We start from the raw sequence: 25161 nt of genomic DNA on the forward strand, positions 1-25161 counted from the left end.
TAACTTGAAGTGTGTGTGTATAAAACACTGTTGTTTGATTTAATCTTAGTGGCTTAATAAAATAAGTTTAAGAATTACGTTTTTCTTTAAGTAGATTTTTCATTAAATTGTTTAACATAATGCGTTAATTAATACTTTTGTAATAGATATATTGTATACTATAATATATAATATTTTATTTTTATTAAAATATATTATAATTTGAATAAAACGCTTTACTCAAACACTTAATAAGTACTATTCTAGTACTATTCTAGTACTATTAGTAATAATTATTATCAATAATAAGAAGGAAGAGAATAATATAATAGATGATGAAATGAACAATAAAATTTACAAATATTTAATATGTAAAATAATGCTGAATAAGTCTATTATTATCTTAAATAAACAAAATAATGTTTACAAAAAATATTTTATTAAAATTTGACTAGTCTCGTAATTCTGAACAGATATTACCTCGTTTGTAGATTTTGCTTCTAATTATCAGTCAATTGTTTAAGATATAAAAATGTAAAATAGAACACTGTTATTATATATATTACAAATGGTTATTAATTTCTGTGAAAAAGCTTTAACATCCAGTTTTTACTGCTTTAATAAAGCAGAATATAATTAAAAAATTTTTAATCTATTTTTCCTGTAAAAAACTTTGTACAATAACACAATATTATTTTGGTTTAGTTTCTTGGTCATTCACATATCTTATATAAATTTCTCTCTCATCATTTCCACCTGGTGGTATTTCAGCTTCATTCAAATATGATACTCCTATGGCAAGCACAGAACCATCATGGCTAAAACTAAGTGCAGCAACACCAGCATTATATCTGTGAAACTGACATAAACGTTTTTTGTTAAAACCATCCCAAATATTTACATAACCATCTGAACCACCAGTTGCAAATGTATTATAAGTTGAATGAAAACTAATAGCATTCACTGGATATATGTGCTCCACATTGTTTTCCTTTATCCTATGACATTTAAAAGCATATTTCTTTTTCTGTGCTTCTGGTGTTGTATCAAGGTATTCAACAGCAACACGGCCCTCTATACTACTAAGAACATATCCCTAAAAGTTATTAAGAATTAAACATATATAAAATCTAATATTAATATTAAATTAAAACAAAACAGTATTTATACAATCTTTAAATTTATCTTTTTTTAAATATCAAACCTACCTGTTCATTAGGAAAACCTTTAATACAACGTGTCTGGTACTTCAAACTGCTTTCACGTCTTTGAAACATACCAGCCATATTTCTCAGATCCCAAATACAAACTTTGCGTTTAGCTGTACCTACTACAAATTTATCTCCGCATACAGACAAGGCAAGAACGACATCAGGTTGTAAATAACTACCTACACAAGTGGGTGTTCTGGGATCCCAAAGTTTCACTGCTGCATCCCACCCACCAGTTAATATTGCATTTACTGCAGCACAATATTCAATTTTCCTAATTGGTTTATCATGTGTTCCCATAACTGATTCTATAAAGGGATTTTTATTATGATTTTTCTACATTATATTGAACATGAATAAAGATAAAAATATAGAAGTGTTAATACCAGTATTACTATTGATATCATACATCTTTAATGTATTTCCTAAACCACCACTATAAGCATGAACAGCATCCTGTTAAAGAAACATTCTTTATTATGCTAGTTCTAAAAATAGAAATTTTTATAATAATTGAGAAATATTCAATGTGAAATATAATAATGCATAATATATTTAAATATATAGAATTTTCTTCTTTTATTCCTGCATACATTTTTCTTATCATATAAATACTTTCAATTTGTTGTGTATCTTTGTATTTTAAATATTATATTTTATCCAATCCTCCTTTTTGCTTCAAATATACAAATATAACATATCATTAGATATTACTATAACACTTTCCAACTTGTTTATCTTATGAATATATAAAAATTTATAAAGCACAAGGATATTTGATAAATTTGTAATTACCTGAAATGCAACATCTAAAACTGGCAAATCATGATTATATTTTAATCTCATAGTATTTGCATGAATGTCATACAGCCGCACTGTACTGTCCCAAGAGGAAACAAGAAGGAATTGTGTTGAATTAGGTCCAAATTCTACTGCTGAAATTGCATCAGTTGGCGGAGATTTTATTTTAAACTCTGTCCGAGATTCCATTCTTAAAAGAAAAAGAAATTTATGAAAAATATATATACAAAATAATGTAAACTAAACATAACCTGCAAACAATAAACCATTCAATTACATTTTAGAAAACTATTATTACTCTTAATAATCGATTTATAATATACTTATTTTCAATATCAATATAAATTTTTATATTTTTAACTATTAGTTAAACACTAGTTAAAAACTTATTTAAATGGAACCTAAATATCAGAAACGAAAATACAGACATTCACTTTCATACATAACATAAAAGAGAACACTTTAATATACGTTGCTGAACTTAATTATGAATAGAAATGTATACAAGAAAAATTCGAAAATATAATTCTATTTGATTGTGCTATTTAAGAATGTATTATGTAAAAGCAACTATTATTCAATTTTAATTAGCGACTTAAAAAATATATATGTGTATGGAACATTCGGCAAACGTTTGAATCTCAGGAAGTACTGATAGCTCCATATTTCTCTTCGTATTATTTCCGGAACACATGGTCGTTTTCTAACCCTCTTAATGTGCATTCGCTTCTTGTAATAGTTATATAGAAATAGTGAGTGGAATATAACTTAAGAAAACCATGGTAAGTTAATGTTTTAACTGTGTCCTTAAATTAATTTTAATAATTAATATATCTTTCTCAAAATTATTTGTACTTTTTACGAAAAAATATTTTAAGTTTAATGTAGTATTACTGAATGTAATAATTATATTCAAAATTGTTAATAAAACTAGAGTAAATCTTCATATTATTTATATTAAAAAGTATGAATCATAAAAAAATAATAAGTTTCGATAGATATTTGATACAAATATGATAAACAAAATTTACTTAAAAGAGTACAGAGATATAGAAACTCTTGAAGTTTCTTCAATGAATTGTGTGTTTTTAGTTTTTATATTATAAGAATATATAACATACGTGTACTATATAACATAAACTATTAAACATGTCATTTTTATAACAGATATTTGTATAAATACACTTGTATAATAGATTTTTTTCACATGTGAATTCAGTTCTTTTTTAATATATTTATTATAAAATATTTAAATAATAAAATATAAAATGTTTTATTAATCTTTCACCTATAATTCTATCAATTGTGGAGTTCTGTTTTGAACAATTTATATATATATATATATTTTGTAATTTTAACTGTACATAAAAATTTTTTGTTTCAGTCGAAGCTTTTTATTTTATTTGAGCATGCTGCTGGCTATGCCATTTTTTCTGTCAAGGAATTTGAAGAGGTAGGAATGTTACTGCCTCAAGTTGAAGCATCTGTCACAGATTTGTCTCGTTTTCATTCAGTTGTAAAACTAGTTGCATTTTCACCTTTTAAAACTGCTTTAGCAGCTCTAGAAAATATAAATAGTGTCTCTGAAGGAATTGTTCCAGAAGATTTACAGTTATTTATAGACTCAAGTATACCAAAATCTGGAAAGAAAAACAAAGTTGTGCTTGGAGTAGCGGATCCAAAACTCGGAGCTAGCATTACTGAAGCACTAGATATAAAGTGTGATCATATTGGTGCCATACCAGAAATTATTAGAGGGATAAGGTTTCATTTTCATAATTTAGTGAAAGGTTTCACTGCTAAAAGTTCTGGAATTGCACAACTTGGACTTGGTCATAGTTATTCTAGAGCTAAAGTTAAATTCAATGTCAATCGTGTGGATAATATGATTATACAAAGCATAGCTCTGTTAGACCAATTGGACAAAGATGTCAATACATTTAGTATGCGAATAAGGTAATTATTTAAAAAGAGCATAAGTCAACTTAATTTTTAAATTCGTACATATAAGGTATCCCATTATACTTTCAAAGTTTATTAATTACATATGTATTACTTACAGGGAATGGTACAGTTATCATTTTCCAGAGCTTGTAAAAATAGTTCCTGAGAATTATATGTATGCCAAAGTTGCAAAATTAATAAAAAACCGAAAAGAACTTACAAATGAAAAGTTAGAAGCTTTGGAAGAAATTGTTATGGACAGTGCCAAAGCTCAAGCAATTATTGATGCATCCAAATCATCTATGGGAATGGATATCAGTCCTGTTGATCTTCTTAATATTGAAATGTTTGCAGCACGTGTTATTGCTTTGGCTGATTACAGAAAACAATTAGCAGAATATTTAAGTTCTAAAATGGCAGGAGTTGCGCCAAATTTAGCTACGTTAATAGGTGACCAAGTAGGAGCCAGATTAATAGCACATGCTGGATCTCTTACAAACTTAGCCAAATATCCTGCCTCTACTGTACAAATATTGGGGGCGGAAAAGGCCTTATTTAGGGCTTTAAAAACTAGAGGTAATACTCCAAAATATGGTCTATTATTCCATTCAACTTTTATAGGACGTGCAGGTACAAAAAATAAGGGTAGAATTTCAAGATATCTTGCAAATAAATGTTCCATAGCATCAAGAATTGATTGCTTTACTGATACACCAACTAAAGTATTTGGTGAAAAATTACGACAACAAGTAGAGGATAGATTGAAATTTTATGAAACTGGAGAAGTACCTAAGAAAAATATAGATGTAATGAAAGAAGCTTTAGAAGAAGCTGCACAAGTAATTGCAAGTATGGAACAAGAATCGTCTAAAAAGAAAAAGAAGAAAGATAAAAAGAGAAAAAGTGAGATTTTAGAGAATGGAAAGGAAAACGGATTTGTCGAAAATGGAGTACAAGAAGAAACTGAAGAGCCAGTAAAGAAAAAGAAAAAAAAGAAATCAAAAAGTATAAATGAAAATGAATGAAAACTTATATATTACTTTTATGTAATTATAATGATATAATCGTTATAACCAGATTTCCTTATTCATATCACTGTAAATTATAAGTTGAATTGAAATGTTCAGTTAAATGTTTTGTCTCTTAAAAAAACTAGCAAAAGATTTAGCAATTCATCATTTACTTCATTTTTAATGGTATATTCTTATTATAAAATTACATTAAAAGAGAGAATTGACGATTAGGTTTATAATTTATAGAAATATTTTCCATATATTGCATATATTGATCCCCTGATTTTCTTTAAATATATGTATTATTTTATAAAGAAAAAAACTGTAAAATATAATCTTTTATAACATAAATTACATATATATATATGTAGTATATATTATGTTTCCATTATATTTTAATTTCCTGTATCTTTATTTTAGTATATATAGTATTAGGAATAAATTTATATGTATATATATACTACATTACAATATATTTAAGTTTTTCTTAAATAAAATTAAACAATAAACTAATTAAATCCTGGAAACTGATATATGTATAATTCAAGTAAAGTTCAAGGACCAATTTTTATAATTGATATAATTATATATTTTTAATGTGATGTTATATTTAATTCATTATTTTTTTCAGTTAAGTAGAATTAATTTTTCATACATTGTAAAAACAGTATTAGTGTTTGTCTATTATGTTTGTCCAACTTATTACTAATTCTATGTATACTGAACAAACTATTATTTTTTATAAATTATGTCAATAGATATCTCAAATAATTCTTTAATTTACGCTTAAGAAATATATCTTAAAATCTTTTTATGTTTTCTCTTTTAAAATAAACATAAAATAAAATTATACTTTAAAAAAATCTTTAAATTATACTATCGTAAAAAACTTATTAAGGAACGAAGATATATATCTGTGAAAGTAATTATAAAAGTGCATAATAAAAGATAATTAAATATAAAGAACTCCATATACAAAATGGTCAAAATCAAATTTTATATCAAGAATGAATAAAAATACAATTTGGAGCAAAATATTAAAGTAGGCAGGATGATAAATTGGACAGTTCAAACATAAGGAAGAGGTACATTATGTTAAAAATGAAAAAAAAATAGTTAACAATTCATATTAACACCAGCACCAATGAGCATTTAATAACGATAAAATTGTGATGTAAGTATAAATACTGGAATTAATAATTACAATTACCGCGACTACTGTAAACAATATTCAGTCAAAAATCGACAAGTGAGCTATTGGTTTTCATTCGTATGTATATACCGTACGTGTATAATATAAATGACGTAATAACTGTCCTGAATTTCACCAGAGGAACAATAATTTTCAAGTCTGTAATATCTTTACATAAAATCGTAAGGCATATGTAAGTAGCCATATATTCTACACGCGCGATTAATATTGATATGTACCAGTACGTGTACGTATTGCTTAATAGTTTCAATTTAGTATTTCATATTTTAAATGTTCTTTGATATTAAATGCAACTTTATAGATATACATGTGTGTACAATATTTAACAATAAAAACTATTTTTAAGTTAATTTAAATTAGCCGATAGCTGTAATTCATTTCATAGATATACAGCAGAACATTGCTAATTTTATACAACTTTATTTGTAACAAACAATATAATGAAGTTATTAAGTTATATTCGTAAAACGTACAATGAACAATATCATCGCGCGCAAGTAGCATAAAAATATAATACATACGTAAATAGGAATTAGTAACATGTATTTCAATAAAATGATATTTTTACTTCCTATTTTTCAAATTTAGATTCAATAAAATTTTATATAACGATTCCCCAATATTCTGTGTACAAATTTATAAAATTTATTTGCTAACAAAAAAAGGTTTATTTTACTTCCATGACCTTCATTTTCATCCAATTTGACTTTACAAAGGCCTCTGTAATTCTAGACTGTAATCATGCCTCTCTATATTAATATTCACATGGTTCAACTGATGGTAATGCCGTTCTTATTTATATTGACTATAATTGTTTATATTTGTACAATAATACATATATATATATGTATATTAACACATACATATGTATGTATATTTTAATACTTTAAAAATATATTCCCATCTACGTCAAATAGTACGCTTTATATAAAATACACAAATAATGGAAAATGTAAAGGATCATTTTTCCCTTACAAGATTCAGTCTCTGATATTCGCATAGAAGCCTGTAAGTTAATTCCACATCAACTTTATGAGATGACTTGAACGAAATTTGATAACGCAATAATAAAATTCTAATACAGATGGAATACTTTCAACCACATGGAATAAGTTTTTGAGGGGCACCTGTTCTATAGATACTAATATATAGAGTAGTATATAAGCAATAGATTATCTAAATCATTCATTCCAAAACATATGTAAATATAAAATCCCACTTTGCTGCAAATTCTGAAATATTTTATGAATTTAATTTATTCAATAAATAACAGACAAATATAATATCTAATATATCGAAATATATAACTGTGAAATAAAAATTTAGCTACATCAAATATATGTGTAATATACATCACATATATATCATAGTAAATAAAACCAACAAATACAGCATGCAAACAATTTTTCCAACATTCTCTCACGAATAAATATTTCAATATCTAAACATTCTATAACAAATTATTCTAAGATATATTTCAGTATCATGCAGCAAAGATATATCAAATCACTGATAATAAACAGCATACATAAAATTAAACGATTCTTAATAATCTATTAACTAATCCCTAATTATTAATAATTATCTGTTTTCCTTTATAATCCCATTAACAATAATCTTAAAAGATATGCATTTCTTCATTGTTAAGTAACAAAGAACTAAGGAAATGCTATTTAATTAATTACTTTCTTTACCTATTTTACAAAAATTGTAGAATATCATTATTCAATCACAAAGATGATTAAATTTTTTATAACTATATAATTACGTAACTACAAAGTCCTTAAATATTTTACAATGGACCATAAACATATAATATTATTGAATCATCATGCTGAGTGGAGCGCTTTTGAAACGCAAAAAATGTCCCAATGCGCTGATTTGTGCTTCTTTCAAAGACAATAAAACTTCGTATCCTGCATTACACTTTCATGTACATATCTAATTTTTGTAATACTAATATTATAATACTAATTTTATATCATTCTCTTTAGTGCAAAACTAATTATTGTAGGGAAGCACTTATTATTAGCAACGTTATTGCATCTGTTTTGTTTTTCGTAGACGAATTAGTTAGTATAGTTATAATAGAAAAGTGAAACCATTCTTACATTTTAAATCGCCAATGTAAATACAGTTTTTTAAAATTAGCACTAATTCTGTTCTCTACATTCAACCCCTGTTAAAGCATATTCTGTTCTTTAATTTAAAGAATTTAAACAGAATGCTTTATACTTGCATTTTCTCGAGTATATATACTCTATAATTCACTTTCATGCATACGTTAATTATGATACATTATGTAAGGCATAATCTTGATTCGTTCAATTTACATTATGTATAAAAGATAAGACAAGTCTGCCTGATTTGTTCCCACACGATTTGCAAGTAACATAAATATTCATCAAAAAAGTACAACATTCGTATTATGGAATGTTACTTGGGGGAACAGATATAATCTAGAATTATTAGTTTAACAAATATATCTATAGAGCTGCTCTGAATGTTAGATTAATCACGTATTTTATGTACCACTCATCGTGATCATATGCAATTTAGTTTTCAATAAATTGTAATTTCTATTGTACTTTTAAGTAAAATAATTGTAATGAAATTCATGACAAAATATAGACAAACCATTTAACTTAAAATGTATGAAATCCAGAAATTGAAATACTTCTTTTTTTGACTGCTTGTGAACACATGATTATGCAATATATATTTCATTGACCATTTTGTTTTGACATTTACAATATGCAATTGTTTACAGTTGCACCCTGTATAATTAGACTGCTTTTCCCAGAAAATAGAAAATTTATCTCCGTTTTTATTAAATAAATAGATTGTTTACAACAAGCCTTGGTTGTTTTTAATTCCAAGTTATTTCATGTATGCCTTCTGCTTTTGCTAATATTAGTTTTTATTTATTAAAAAGGTTTCATTGAAATGCAGGAAAAAATGCTGGATTTACATGTTGTTGTTTCTGTTGTTGCGGTTGAATCATTGGTGATGTATATCCCATTGGTGTTGCTAAAATAATCATATTTACTGATAACATGTTTATTTTTATGAATCTTTCTCAAAATATATTTTACTATACACTATAAATTGTCATATACCAAAATTTTAGAGATTAACAGAGAGGTTCAGATGTTTCATATATATATACAACACTTCATTTATATATATTTATAATATTTATAGTTATGAAAACGTTTTATAATAACACTGAAAGAGACAATATAATAGATACTATCACTGTATATTTGATGAAAGGTATTGATACTAATACTATATATATATATATATATATATGATACTGTTCTAATCATAAAGTCAATTAAAAAAATAAGTTTTACATATAAGTTACTTACTCATAAGTTTGGTTTGATGTTGTGGACTATTGCTTGCTAATTGATTCATTGTTGGTGCTGGTCCTGTTTGTTTAACTTTACTTCCCATTATATTATCAAGATCTATATTTAATCCTGAACCAGCCCATGTAGAACCAACTTGTATGGAGGCATTATTTGATGTTTGATTTTTGGAATTAGTAGATGTAGGAGTAAGAAGATTTGTAACTGGCGATAATCCAATAGTTCCTGAATATAACAATTGTTTTAGTTTTAGTAATATGTCTACTTAATATTTTATTTTATTATCACATTTACATATAATTAACTTATTAAATAATAAAATAGATTAAAATCGTTAGAAGTTAGTAATAGATAAAAATATTTGTATCTTGTTTATTTAATGCATAATATTAAATTATTACAATATTGTCGAAAAAATCAATTATGAAAAATTATATAAAATATATAGTGTGACATAAATTACATTTCTTAAATAATAGCTTAATTCTCATTCACAAGTAATATATAACAGAGCAAATAAAAAAGTTATGTTCATTATATAAATTAATGTTTTACCTTATACATTGTACTCGTAATGACATGCAAAATATATAATTTTTAAAAAACGTTTGTATAAATATAATGTTTAAATCTTATTAATAACTATGTATTGAATGTCGAACCTATAATAGAATCAATCAAAGACACTACTTGAGTACCTAAACTCCTACATTCTTTGTCATGATCACCATTGATTATATTTTGAGATAGATCTAAAAGCCACAATCGTATTTCAATAATGGTTTCAAATAATTCATTTATAATCGTATATTTTGGTATTGCAATAATTACAGCTGCAATATTTTCTATCACTGCGATTCTAACTTTTGCTTGATCATGGAATCTCAGAATCCATGATAATTCTAATATTTCTTTACCCATTTTAGGGGCTAATAAACAATTCTGTGCTGCTATCATTATAGTAGACAAAGTTTTCAAAAATCGAATTAGTAAAATATTTTCTTGATCTGTGAAAATTTGTAACCCACTGTTCAAACAAGTATCTTGTTTACCAAAGCCATGAAGTAATGGATAAAAAAATGAAGATGCAACGTTTCCAAATTTATTCTTAAATGTTTTGAGTGCTTTTGTACTATGAGCGTATCTTTTTGTATTTGATTCAATTCTTCTATCAACAATTTCCTGCCAATTTTTCATTTGATCTTCCGACTTTGCAAAGTCATCAAAGTCATCACTGTATAATATCTTGTATTGTTGACTTTTCTCTGTATTAATGAAAAGTGACACTTTGTTCGAAGTTTCTCTTGTTCTCTGTTTTATTTTAGGCTCGTTAATTGTATCTTCCTTATTCTCGTGAATTGAAATAGTTGATAATCTTCTTGCTGATTCTGCCAATATATCAAGGAAAAATAATCGTTGACTTACAGAATATTTATCTACTGGCAAATAAAACTGCTCGCATAAAAATTTAGCACATTCTTTGGGATAGACAGTCATTATAGCTACACAAGCTTTGAATGTTAATAATTCAAAATTTTCTACATAACAGGATTCTTTAAGTGTAACAAGAAGTTCTAATAATTCAATTGCAAAAGATACATCATCATTTGGTAATTGTGATAATATAAGTTCTTCACAAACTTCTAAGGACTCTGAAAAAACATCTGGATTTGAAGAACTTTTTTCATTTACTAAATTATCACGTAGATCCCGCAAGTATGCTGGTCGTAATTTTTCACTAGCTTTTGTATCATGAGACATATCATATGGTACTAAATCGTCGTCACTATCCAATTCTGCATCACTTTTAATATTGTTTTTATCTTTTGCAAAATCTTCCAAGATTTGTTTACCGAACACAGTCGGTACGTTTGAACTTGCTATAACCGTGATTTGCTCAGCTTTATTATTATCTACTATTTTTGTACTTAGTTTAGGTAAAACATTACATTCAACACCTAATTCATACAATTTCTTATCACCCAATGTGTTAAACTCAATATCTTTAACAATTAGTTTACCCTTTTTAATATCTTCTTCCTTCTTTACGTTTTTTGTTCCCAAAGCTAAGTTTTTTAAAGATTGTACTAAATCTATTACTTCGCCAGGCATATTATTATATTCGAAAGAAAGCTTTGGTGCAGTATCTGACTCAGATAATTCGTCAGTGAAAATTTCACCAACGGACATCCCTATTGCTCTTAAAATAATATGTGTAGATTCGAGATGAATAGATATACCAGAGAACAATAATCTTTGAATATTATCTTTATCATCCTTGCTTAAATAACTTTTAGATTTTCTTACGCACGTAATAATTAATTTCGTAATATATTTATGTTGCTCTATAGAGGTATGATTTAAAGCACTTTTATCACCCCATACATCTAAAAGTTTCATAAGTAATTCGATCAAAATACCATTTTTATCTAAAAATTGTGCTAGGTATGAGATTAAATTTATTACTAAACTGTCATCATTATAATAACACATTAAAGGAATTTTCGTTGTTAATGTATATTTCCAATTTGAATTTAATAATACATCACCAAAAATTTTATGGACTCCAAGATTTACATCGCAATGTTTCAAAAATAGTACAGCTACTGGTTCTATGCTAGATGTATCTAGAATTTCTAGTATATTTTGAATGAAATCTCGTTCATTATTTTTATTTTCAAAACACCATTCTGCTAAAATATTAGTAAATGATAATAAATTCTCTGACTTTGTAGTGATTATCAGTTTACTAATTAAAACTGAGAGTAATTTTAATTCTGGTTTGATATCATAATGTAGTCCAATATTTATGAAGGATATTGCACGAGCAATATGGAAGCTTATAATTTTAAGATATGTTTGAGGTAGAAAACTATCAAATATTTTATCTTTCAATTTATTAGCTATGCGATTAGGTAACGAGATTAAAATTTGCACCACATTTCGCCATGTTTCATTAAATTCTTCTTCTTGAATCACGTTGCGAATTCGATATTTGCATGCATTTACTATTGCGGAAAACAAAGAATCACTTTTCACTAATTGTTCCAAAATTATTGAAATGATAAAAATGTTTCTCTCATTTTCTGTTTCTTTCAAAGCAAAAACTAAAGCAATCAAAGACTCGGCTAATATTGGTAATGTAGCACCATCAATAATCATCAATTGCTTAAGTACTGGATCTAAAATATTTCCTTGTAATGGCCAATTATGATCGAATTTTTCGATAATTTCTTCTAAAACTTTTCCATGTAACATAGAATCAATTTCTGGATAAAAATCGAGATTGCAGTAGTTTTGTGGAGTAAGTGGACCCGGTAAAAATTTAATATATTCAGAAATATATGATTTCAGCTTTTCCAAGTTATTATGACTTTTGATAGGACCCATGGAACACAATTCTTCCAAAAGTCGAATTGCAGCACATTTTGAAAGATTTTCAGCTGAAGTGATGCTTTTTTCCACCTTGGTTGCTGCAAGGAAAGACTTTCTTGGGGACATTACATTATCTTCAAATATATCTTCAATACTAAAGCATACGCAAAATTTTGCAACAAAAATTCATAATTTCCTCCAAATTAAAAAATTTATGGATAAATAGCAATAAAAAGAGCAATAAAAAAGAAAATGTATAAAAATATTGTTTTCTAAATAAAGATTTACAGATATCTTGATTTCATGATAAGGTAATACTAAAGTGTATTCATCAAAATTTAAAGTACATTGTTAATATTACTAAATCATAAAATCATAGTTGCATTTAAATTAGTAAGTAATGTATATTTACCTCCATGGCTAGCTGTGGCAGGTGTTGAATTCATGTTTAAAAAGAGATTAGTATTGTTGGTATTATTTACCCGCCTATCCATAGAGCCAGTAGTCAAAGAATTTAAGCTATCTAAGTCCGATAAAAGATCTGAATTTGAAGCTGCTATAAAATAATCATTTTGTATTAAAATAATTAAATATTTATTAGCGTGTAATAACTCAATGTTATTGAATGATTGTGTATAATGTACCTGTATTATTGTTCAATGATTGCTGGTTATTAAGTATTTGTGGTTGTAAAGTATCAAGTAGATTACTACTCATACTAGAACTTTGGGGAAGTGTATTTGTAGAAGGCATAGTTGTAAAAGAAGTGCTTAATGATTGGGCATTGATAAACATCGCATTATTTACATTATCTGTTACTGAACTATTAATATTTGGTATTGTTGCGCCTATTAAATTTACTTGTGTCTGTGGCAGTTGTGGCTGCGCTGGGGGATTAGATATTGTAACAGAAGAGTTAAAAGCTGATGTAAAATCTGCAAATTCGTCGCTATTATCTTTCGTTTTTACTGTAGGACTGCCAAATGCACTAGTAAAATCCCCAAAATCTGTATTTGCATTTTGAGTTTGTACACTAGGTTGAGTATTTGCTCTTGGATTAAAATCATCATCATCATCGACAGCTGATTTGGTATTATTCTCATTTTGAGCATCAAAAATATCATTTAGAATATCATTTTTATTCTTCTGTTTAGTAGATAAAGAACTATTTTGTGATCCAGATATACCATTCTGTAAATTTAAGTTAGAATTTTCAACATAAATTGTTATAAAATCAGTAATCTCTTTTATCTAACACTTTTTTACTTACATTAGATTGTTCTCTTCCATAATTTGCTGCAGCCCCTAAATCTACCTTTTTAATAGTTCTTGTCACTCTTGCTGGAGAAGCATTTGTTGAAGTTGTAGATGTAATAGCTTTATTAACGCGATCCATGCTATCCATTGTATCCCTGTATTCTCTTCCTCCTCTTTTTGGACTGGGATGAACATCATTATCAGAATCTTCTCTTTCACCGTCATCGCTATTACAAAAAGATGAAAATAAACAATATTAAAGATATTTGATTATTACTAATGAAAACATAAAACTTTATATTCACCTATTATTTGTATCCTCAAAACCTTTTCCTCTACTGTCTCGATCCCAATCATTATATGAATCAGTATTAGTTTTATCCCATTTTAACCTATCTGTCCATCTATCCCCACCACCAAATCTCATACCCATTGCTTCACTTGATAAACCTACATATTTATCTTTATTTTTCTTAGCTTTTTTTCTTTCTTCCCTTAATTTATCATCATCCTGAATAAAATCAATCAATTCTCTGACTTTATGCCTAATATTAATCCCCTGATCTTTTCCAAATTCATCGATACATGTATAATTTTCTAAAGACCTGAGGTCATAAATATGTTCTCTAGATGATGTGACCACTCGTTCTGACCCATTGCGAACTAGGTAATTCAATAACAAAAGAGACTGAAAATAAGAAAATAGAATTAATTAATTAAATAAAGGTACTAGCAAAAATTTTACAAAAGTAAAAGAAATATATAAACATTGATGTAACATATCATTGGATATTACTGAATATTAATAAGATTGTATTATTAATAGTTATATATTTTTTTACTTTTATTTATTTATAATAAAATTTTCATTAAACCTTTCATATAATTTTTGTTGATAAAATACCTATATATTTATTAACATAACACGAATTAAATATATATATAACAGAAACGGATTTACCTTGTACGTTCGGCGCCAATTCCGTTTATTTTCTTGCAACATCCTTTTCCACAGCATGGACATTACCTCAGGAAATTGCTCATATGTGAATGTAGCCTGAGCCAGTTCTTGCATCATTGCACCTAAAGTAATAACATGCGGTAGAATTAATTTTACCACATGTCGAACTTCAACAATGGATAAAATTATTAAAAAGTCGGCAGAATAGTTTAATAGAGTTTAGCATAAGAAACTTTAATAAGTCTTGAAACAATAACTAACGAAATAATTAATAAGAAACAAAAATTATATTTACCAGTAAACATAAAGTTAATATTCGTAATTTTAGTTACACATTTATTGCATGAAAAAATGCGCAAGTGATAACTGTCAAATACAGAAGTGTATAAAATCCAATTTTTATGCAATTATTTTTGACTACCTTACTTTTGCATAATGAAAGTGAATTTTAAATATATAACAATTAATAATGTAATATATGACAATTAATATAAATTGTTAAAGATGAAATTGCAATTGCCAATATAATTAATTAATTTTTTATTCAATTATTAAGAATCAAAAGTTATGTAATATTATTAGCATTTTCAGTATTTAGAACAAAAGTAATTTTACTTATTATTTTTTATTTAACGAAAATACCGATTTATGTATATCTTACAGAATTCCTTGTGCATAAAAATACTATACTGTCAGCAAAAATAACATTGGATCAATAACTATCATTTTGCCTTCATAACATTAAGCATTCACCATCGCATTATAACGTACAACTTGTACAATATGTTTGGACAAATGTAATTTAAACATTTACAACTCCATAATAATTGACAAATATTTGTTTAAATATTTCTTTAAACATAAAAATTTATACCGGTTGGGCCCCAAGCATCGTCATTTGTTGCCTCTCGAACTTTGGCTTCTGTTTCCGTGTAATTCATAACTACATTAGTCCTGTAATATCATTTTTATTTTCATTAGTACAAATATATACAATAACGTATATATTTTATGATGTATTAATAGTTTCAAATAGATCGTATGAGATATTACAATATACAATATATGATAATACTATTAATTCTAAAGTAAAATTACTTTCACTGTGTTCACGTGGATTGTATGAACACCTGTTAATTGCGCAATATTTTTACGCCTTTGCTTGCATACAATACTTTTGTTTTTAACTTTCAGTAACATATGTTTCATGGTACGGAATTCCGATATTTGTATTGTGAAAAAAGATTGTTTTCATGAAATTCAACTCTTTGTTGCAAATGAAATTGATCAAATCAAGATACATTCTTTTACGCAAGACAATTTTGTATGCTATTAAAATGCGCGAAGTACACATGACATATATATATGTGTATATATATATATATATACACACAACAAAAAAGACCATACCAATTTTTACGATTGAATTTTTAGTGTCGCGATCGTTATCGAAGTATACAGTTATACATCCAAAATGTTATCTTACTTTTATTTATCTTCTTCTGAACTTCTTCTGAACAAGAAATGATAGTGCAGTTTAAATTTCTTGCGTTCATTTTGAAATCGAAAGTTCTATTACAGGTGAAAACGATCTATCTTATCATGTTTTTGTTGTATACATAGAAAGTATCAAAACGACAGGTACAGAAGGACATTGAGCACAAACATTCGATTATGTAATACTTTTGTCGAGACTTAAAAATATCTACATAAAAAGATATCTATCCTTTTTTTTGTAAACTCTTATTTTTATTTTAAAGTATTAAGTAAAATGTGATATATCTATAAATGATAAAAATGTAAGCATTATGATTTGTTTTTAACAACTCATTCATTATTATTATTAATATTTAAAAAGTATTTAACATAATAATCTGGCAAAAAACCGAAGGAATAATAAGCACATTTTTTACTGTAATAAATAACTTTACTATTCCTATAGACTTAATAATTGAACTTGCACACATGTCCTCTGTTTAATAATAAAAATAATGAAGAACATGAGTTGCCTGGTATTTAAAAAATTAACTGTTCATCATGAGTAATAACAATCGTGTTTGGAATCAGACATCTTCGCGTATATAGTTATATACAGTTACAGGTTACATTTGTATTCAGAAAGAGCTGTTAGAGATAATAGTGTCCTTCCGCTTCTCGATTTTCACAGATCGTGAAGAATCTCACGTTTTCGATCGTGATACCATGAGCGAAACTACGTGTAGTTATCATTTCAAAGAAATAATAAATTCAAGCGGTAACTACGTATTAAGAACTACGCTTTGGTGTTGTTTTAAAAGCGATAGAAGTGAAAGAATCAAAGGATAGCATAAAATAAAAACGGATAGATACTAGTAGTGTTTGAGAACCATTAACCGATTCAACACTATGATCATGTACATGGAATGTAATAAGAATTGGTGTAAGAACAATACTTGTATTTCGTAGTTACACAGGAAAAAGGAAAGGAAAAGAAATGTAATGTTCGTGACGAAGTAAATTTCTTATACTTTCAATTTTTTATGAATATTTTACACGCGCATTGAATACAACTACACGAAAGCGAAACTTAACGATGTGAAGATCATACACAAGAATCTGATATTGTTTTGAACAGAAGAAACTAAAAAAATTACAAATTAACATAATAATAAGTAATCTAGAATATAATCTTCGAAGTTTTTGCAAAACTTTTTTATCGATATTCGGTAACAGTTTTTATGCATTTGAAAATAGACATAACGGACAATAATTAATGTATATGCAATTCGTGATGTATTTCTGTTGTTATAAATATTAATTACTATTATTGATAGATATTATAGATCATTTTTTACCGAAGAAAACTGGCACTTTATCAATATCTCATTTCCTTCCTCTTAAAATATGCAAGACTTTCTCAACGGGTAGTCTTGCTTATCATGGAGTGTAACCTGTTCGTGAGCTTGTGTGGACAGCTTATCGTCTAATTCCAGTCGCTATTGTAGTAAAACATTGTTCTTTTTGTTCGTACGTTCTTATCAAATGAAAAAAAGGAACAATTCTAATAATATTAAAAATTTCAAATATCTTTTAAAACACAAAAATACAAGAGTAGAAAATAAGGAAAAAAGATAATTACAGATGGTATCTTCGTGCAAATTTATCGTATAATACAAAAATAGATATATTATGTAATTAGAGTTACACCAATGCAATTTATCGTAATACATTTCCTAAAAGATTGCAATTTACATCCGAAAATATATGATGCTTTACATTAACATGATAACAAGATATATAAATAAAAAGATGTTTATGAAAGCTAGCAAATTTTATAAAAAGTACAACAAGGACAGTAATAATAAAAGAAAGTATCAGATAAACGAACGCTATCGTATTATTCGTATTATGAATGAAACGTATAATGTATATTATTTCATCCTTTTATAGTAACATTATTTTCATCAATTCTATGCAATTTGTTATTATTTGATGTGAAAGTTTATATTCGACCAAGTAAATAAACGTTTTTTTGCAATCTATCTAAGTATACGATATATCAATCTACTATGAAGGCTCATGAGTAAAACTTGTTCGAAAATAAGTGCAGACAATCTTTTATTTATCTTCCGCGAATACCAGATTAAACGAGAAAAGAAAGAATTAAACAGGTTCCACATTCATACGCATGAATGATGCGTTAAACAATGTAATCGAAGTGACTATCAGTGACAGCAACATTAGGGATAAATGAAAAATCGTGCAGCGTATTGAAGGAAGTAGAGTGGAATGCGTTGAAAAAAGTAAAAGCAAGGTTAGATCGCGTGTAACTGACTTAATTGTACTTACGCCTTATCCATTAATTCCCGCACTTTCCACATGTTCATCATCGTGCTTTATACTCCTCACTGAATATAATACGCGTTTTCCGCGTGAAAACTACGTAACTTACACTGATAAATGTTTACCAGCTGTTTTTCGAAGCATTTGATATTGCAACGGCGACGGCGAACGAACGTCACCAGGCGGTGGCCATGTTATCCCTTCCACGTTCCATTCAACTAATACTCGTCACAGGTGTTTTACGTCTGCCAACCTTGCTTTTCGTTATCACAAGTTTTTCTACATAACATTCTTATTCTTTCTAAAATATTATCTAGCAATCGGTAACCAAAGAAATCACGGAGAATCGTTTAAACTTTAAACAATCGAAAAGAATTAATTTCTATTCGAGCCGATGAATCAGAAAACATGTTTACCTTGACAAAAAAGATGTATAAGTCACCGATTAATATAATTCGGTTAATGTATCAACTATAAATCGTTTAATGGTTGTATTTAATTATTTAAAATAGGATTGTCGTCCTTTATTCTGATATGCTTACGTTGTGTTTAAATATAAGATTTATTTTGGGCTATTGCCAACTGATTATTTAAAAGTTGACAATTACTGATTCTGATAACACTTGTAATATCATTAAATTGAAAAAATATGAAAAGGTATTTGAAATAAAATTAACATTTACTATTTAAATTTCCAAAACATTTAATACCAACTGCCTTTTTTTCCTAAATGAAAAAAAGATTAAATTACAGTTATTCCATTGACATTATAATATTAACATTTTTATATTCTTATTCCACACATAGCCAAAAAAAAATATTTTCAAACTTTCCTAAATCTTTTTATCAAAATATTTTTCAAAAGACATATACATACATTGGATTGTTTTAACATAATATTATTGCGATGTGATATAAATATTGAATTATCATAAAAGATTCATTGAAAATAATAGCCTTTAATTGTAAATATGTACGTATACAATACGTAATTCTTTGTTTTAAAATTTGTTATATGTCTTTGATATTTAATCACACTTCCTTTTTTAGTATTTTTAGAAGTACCAAAATTTGAGCAAGAAATCATCTCTATCATAAAAGATTAAATAGTGTTTATATTAACAATATATGTATTCAAAAATATATTTCATTAAATCATTCAATTTTCGGCTACTGCTTATCTTTACAAAGTGAAATTGTGTTGTATTATTTATAAATATCAAGGGATAAATTAAATATACATATAATACCTGTCTATTTTTTGTATATACCACTAGATGGTGCTAAGAAATAGATTTAGTTTTGTCTTACTATAAAACCATTACTACTTTGCTGTTAATATCGTGTAGTTGGATTGGTTGAATGGATACGTAAAAGAAATACGAATGAACGAAGATACTATTACGTTATGATTTGTCTTTTATATTGATTAATTATTGTAATTATTTTATAAAAGATGATTTGTATATACATGAACATGTTATTTATAATGAAACAGAAGTCATTCAGTCAGAATGAAAATAACCGCCGTTAACGAAACGGCAACGAACGTGTGTATACAATTTAAAGATGTCAGAACGTGTTTAAATTGTCGTTATTGTGGAATTGACAATGGAAGATTTTAACGATGGTGTGGATGGTAAATTGGCTTTTAGAATGCGAAAAGTCAATCCAGAACAATTTCACACTCTCGTCAAAATGCATCTATCTTTTGAATTGGACCTCAATACTGAGGAGTAAGATAATTAATGTTATTAAAGTTTGAATTTAGAAGTTGATTTTACAATTTGGTACTCTGTTTGTTTATATAAAATAAAATCTATAAACTTTTTAATTTATTGTTATGTATATATATACAGCAATGATTGCATCAATGAAAAGACAAAGTTGAAAAAGTGGGGTCTCTTAAGCTTCTCAAAGAAACCTAAGTCAACAATTAATTTACAAAAAGGAGTCGAAGGTGCTAGCTTATCTGAAGATGGAATAAATCAAGTAAAACAGTTGATAGAATATTTATCTAAAGAACAAAGTAAGTAAAAATATAATGCAGTATACTGTATACATTTATATTGTTTGGAAAATGTTTAAATAATTTGTTTTTCCTTTATTTCCATGTTGAACAAATTTTAAGATATTATACAAGAAGGTATATTTCGACGTACTGGTAAGTTAACAAGGCAACAAGATTTAAAAACTGCATTGTATCAAGGCATTCCATTGAATCTTAATGATGGCCGATACAGTGTACATGATTGTGCATCAGTATTAAAAGGATTTTTGGCTGAATTACCAGAGCCATTGTTATCAGATTTGCATTATCCTGCACATTGTCAAATTGCTGGTAAGAAATTAACTAAATCATACTTGATTTTTTTATTGTCATAGTTTATTTTAAGGTCTACTTTTATTGATTTTAGAGTTATGTAGTTCTGATTTAAGTGGGAATGATGCAAGGTTATTAAGATCTCTGCAACTACTTTTATTACTTCTACCATCTATAAACAGAGTTTTACTTAAGTATGTCTTGAATCTTCTGAATAAAACAGCTAGTTTTGAATCTAATAATAAAATGAACTGTGATAGCCTTGCTACACTTTTTACACCACACTTAATGTGTCCAAGAAAATTATCACCAGAAGCTTTACATATCAATTCTCAAAATTTATCATGTTTAGTTGCCTTCATGATTAAAAAAGAAAATGAACTATTTGAAATTCCACCAAAACTAGCTACAGATATCAGAGCATATTGGGTAGAGCAAGAAAGAAAATTACTAAGCCCTAAAAATATAGATGTAAGTTTTTCTTTTCTCTTTCCAAAATTGTTAAATACCTAATAACTTGTAATTATCTTTTATTACAGTTAAATGAATCTATACCAGATACAACAGGTACAGCGCACACAGTATTCAGTTTTGTGGATCATAAATTAACAGCAAAGGCAAATTCTACGCAAGATACTCAGGCAGCATTAGCACAACTGTATGCTCACATACAAGCTATGCCAGAGTCAGCTAAAAAACGTAGGCTTGTAAAACAATTTAATAAAGAAAATGGTCAAGGTACACCAAGACAAGTTAAACATTTTCGAACTAAAAGTCTTGGAGATTCAATTAAAAAACACATATTCCAGAAAAAGATATTGGGGCATAAAAAATTTGATATTAATATAGGTTGTAATATCACTAGATCAAATAGTGAAGAAAATATATTGTCATCGGTAAGATATATATATATATAGAATAAAATAATTTTTTTTGGCCAATACTTCTTAAGTTCATAACAGCACACTAATTTTATAACATATAATTATACTTATAATAGCACTCCATGATTAATATATTTTATTTGCATGTTTTTAACTACACAGAATCTAGAAAAATCATTACTTCAAACAAAAGTATTACTTAGCAAATCAGATGATGAGCTTAGCATGGAAAATTATGATACAAATAATGAAAGCCTTCTTCATACTAAACATATTAGTAATAGTACTGGTAGTCTTAATACTCCCACATTAAGGAGTTATAAAGACAAGAGGAAGGCTATATTGATGAAATTTGTAAATATAAACGAGGAACAAATAGTTCAATATCATGATTGGAATATAAATAAATCTGATAAAGGATCATATATAGATGAATCTATAAATTCAAAGTCAAGTAACGCGAACATATCTTTGCAAGATTCTAACAAGGAATTAAGAGGGGAGAATAATACTGCAATTAACACTGGTAGATTATCTAGACAACTCAGTGAACCACCAGATATGTATTCTTCTCAGAGTACTTTGTATGAAACAAGTCAAAATGAATTATATAGACAAAGTTCAGAACCTACATTTTCAGTGTCAGAAGCAACTCATACAGAAATGATATCTATAGCTAAGTATAGCGAAGAGAACAAGAAAGCAGTGGAACATTCAAAAATGGAATCACACTCTGATAATGCATGTGTTCATTTGTCTCCTATTGTGAAGAATAGACTTTGGAATGTATATGTTGCCCACACATCAACGCCATCAAATTTATTACGCAAAAGCTTAGTTACTAATGACTACATGTTAACTCCTATTACTAACAATGATAAGAGCATGAGCCCAATTACGCAAAGTGCTACTAAAATGACAAAAGCTATGCAGGTATGAATTTATAATATTATCCCTAATATCATTATTTTATATGTTTCTTTTTACCATTGTTTACTTTCTTTATAATTTATATATATGTCGGAGATGTAGGGATAACAGGCCTTTCTTTTGGAATTTGGGGAAGATTCTCAATACTTTGGGTTAAACTGTTTGTTTAAGCTAATCATTATAGTATTATAACAGTGGACTTGAGGTTAAGGTGACACTACTGGTCACCGAACGTAGCCACGGTCATAGGATGAACGTAGTAGTACTAATGTTGAAGGACACGCGTTGTATTAACAAACAAGTCCCGACGGCTCTACGCGAATCAGCCTAATAACGCTGCCTGGAATTTTGTTGATAACCCTGATCAATATGCAATTGACAAGTGTGGTCGTGTCAGTCTTTTATTCGTATGATCACCTTGGAGAGTTGATTCACAACGTCAGTCTATCAGTCAAAAAGATACCGTACGTCATAGCAAATGTCATTTCAAGTATAGCTAAAATCCAAATGTACAAAAAGTTATCCCGTTGACCGTGGATTCGTTAAACTTGAGAAACATTGTTATTTAAGAGAGACTTTTACGTTATACAGTTAAACCTTGTTTAAATAACACCTGTACATATCATTGTAAATAAAAACCTCTTTGAACAACTACAATGGCAGGTCCTAATGAAGAAACACAACGCGCCCCAAGAACCAGCGCCAACCTGACAAACCCGACATATATAATTGTGAATTTACTACAAATTCAAACTAGTAATATTCTATATTAATTACAGGAAACAATGATGACACCCCGATCTAGAAAACCAGTAATGATGGTTTCTGGATCAAACCTATGTAATCTCGCTTCTGTCAATAATAGTTGGAATCAACAGAGTAATAACATACATGGTCCAAACCTTGATGTTATTGGTCCAATAAATTGTACTTCAATTCTAGAAGAATCTCAAAAGCCCAATAACACAGACAGCGAAATTGTATACAACGAAGTTATTGACTTGGAAGATAAAGAAAATTTAAACAAAAATACGACAGAGAAAAGAAGATTTGTTACATCAATTACCGATGACTATTACACAATCAAACAACAAAGTACAATGTCTATAACAAGCACATTTAGGGAATATTTATTGTCTAGAAGTGTGTTAACTGCTAGTCCTGTTGATCTCAGTTTTTCGTCGCGTACTGGAGACTTCGAACAATCAGAATCCGACTTAAATATTTTAAATGAGGATGGCCTTTCTGAAAGCTTACTTTGTTGTTTAAATGGAAATCAACCTGAATCTGATACTTCTGGTATTGCATCTGGTAGTACTAATAGCGCGAATTCGTCGGAAAAGAATGAGGAAGTGGCAAGTTCGCCAAGAAAACGAGCAACTAGTTTACAGCGTAATGATTCTAAGAAATCAATAAAAGAATCTAGAAAATTAAGAAACATACAAGGACAAGGTTTCAGAAATAAACAATTAAGCGAATCAACATTAAATTCTGTAAAAATAAAAGACACATTTCAAGAAACTTCATTTTGACAAAGTGATATAATCACGATATATACCAAAATCAACGTGTTTAAACGTATTATGACATTAATAATATATTGATTTCTATACATATCTTTATGCACACTTTTTCGTTTTAATAATACCTTTTACTTTGAAAAGAGATATTAATATAAAAACTTATGATATCAATAGGTTTGCTTATGAACGGTATGAAAACAAAATTTTAAAGTTTACTTTCATTATATAACTTTCTATTTTTTAAAACTTCCATTACTTCTGTATTTCTATAATAAAGATTAAAATATATCGACATGTGATACATTCAAATTCATAATATACGGTGAATAGTTTTGTACTATTTCATTTAATTTATGTACTTTCTTAAAGTTTATATATTATATATTTTGCTAAATTATTCATTATATATGAATAAACTCTTTTGCATAAAGTACATTGACTATAGATACACTTAAATTTCATATTAAACTTTCAATAAATTACGTAACTATATAAGTTTGTGAAATTTGATAACACTATTACTTTCAGTGTACTTTTTAATATATAGC

The 25161-nt window shown here is 27.4% G+C and overlaps 4 protein-coding genes across 5 annotated transcripts; 2 read left to right on the forward strand and 2 right to left on the reverse strand.

The window, feature by feature from the left end:
• Window positions 1-320: 320 nt before the first annotated feature.
• LOC126869882 (mitotic checkpoint protein BUB3) lies at window positions 321-2488 on the reverse strand. Its single transcript, XM_050627028.1, has 5 exons — window positions 2269-2488; window positions 1986-2181; window positions 1577-1646; window positions 1188-1498; window positions 321-1075 (listed from the first exon to the last, which is right to left on the reverse strand). Exons 2-5 carry the CDS (start codon window positions 2178-2180, stop codon window positions 671-673), a joined length of 981 nt encoding a protein of 326 aa, XP_050482985.1. The 5' UTR covers window position 2181; window positions 2269-2488; the 3' UTR covers window positions 321-670.
• A 152-nt stretch (window positions 2489-2640) lies between these two features.
• Window positions 2641-5323, forward strand: LOC126869868 (nucleolar protein 56). Its single transcript, XM_050626980.1, has 3 exons — window positions 2641-2773; window positions 3376-3947; window positions 4054-5323. The coding sequence occupies exons 1-3, from the start codon at window positions 2771-2773 to the stop codon at window positions 4958-4960; spliced, it is 1482 nt and encodes a 493-aa protein (XP_050482937.1). The 5' UTR covers window positions 2641-2770; the 3' UTR covers window positions 4961-5323.
• A 4770-nt stretch (window positions 5324-10093) lies between these two features.
• Window positions 10094-19496, reverse strand: LOC126869860 (uncharacterized). 2 transcript variants are annotated; one of them, XM_050626958.1, is made up of 8 exons: window positions 18960-19496; window positions 16006-16085; window positions 15132-15253; window positions 14476-14858; window positions 14184-14397; window positions 13558-14104; window positions 13326-13466; window positions 10094-13011 (listed from the first exon to the last, which is right to left on the reverse strand). In XM_050626958.1, exons 1-8 carry the CDS (start codon window positions 18998-19000, stop codon window positions 10181-10183), a joined length of 4359 nt encoding a protein of 1452 aa, XP_050482915.1. In that variant the 5' UTR covers window positions 19001-19496; the 3' UTR covers window positions 10094-10180. The 2 variants fall into 2 exon arrangements, with proteins under 2 accessions (XP_050482915.1, XP_050482914.1); XM_050626957.1 differs by having other exon boundaries at window positions 13326-13469; window positions 18960-19494.
• A 752-nt stretch (window positions 19497-20248) lies between these two features.
• LOC126869862 (uncharacterized) lies at window positions 20249-24706 on the forward strand. The gene is made up of 7 exons (XM_050626962.1): window positions 20249-20689; window positions 20813-20982; window positions 21085-21294; window positions 21371-21747; window positions 21816-22172; window positions 22323-23093; window positions 23870-24706. Exons 1-7 carry the CDS (start codon window positions 20565-20567, stop codon window positions 24620-24622), a joined length of 2763 nt encoding a protein of 920 aa, XP_050482919.1. The 5' UTR covers window positions 20249-20564; the 3' UTR covers window positions 24623-24706.
• The last annotated feature ends 455 nt before the right edge of the window (window positions 24707-25161 follow it).

The sequence above is a fragment of the Bombus huntii genome, chromosome 9 (assembly GCF_024542735.1).
Source record: "Bombus huntii isolate Logan2020A chromosome 9, iyBomHunt1.1, whole genome shotgun sequence".
Lineage (NCBI taxonomy): Eukaryota > Metazoa > Arthropoda > Insecta > Hymenoptera > Apidae > Bombus > Bombus huntii.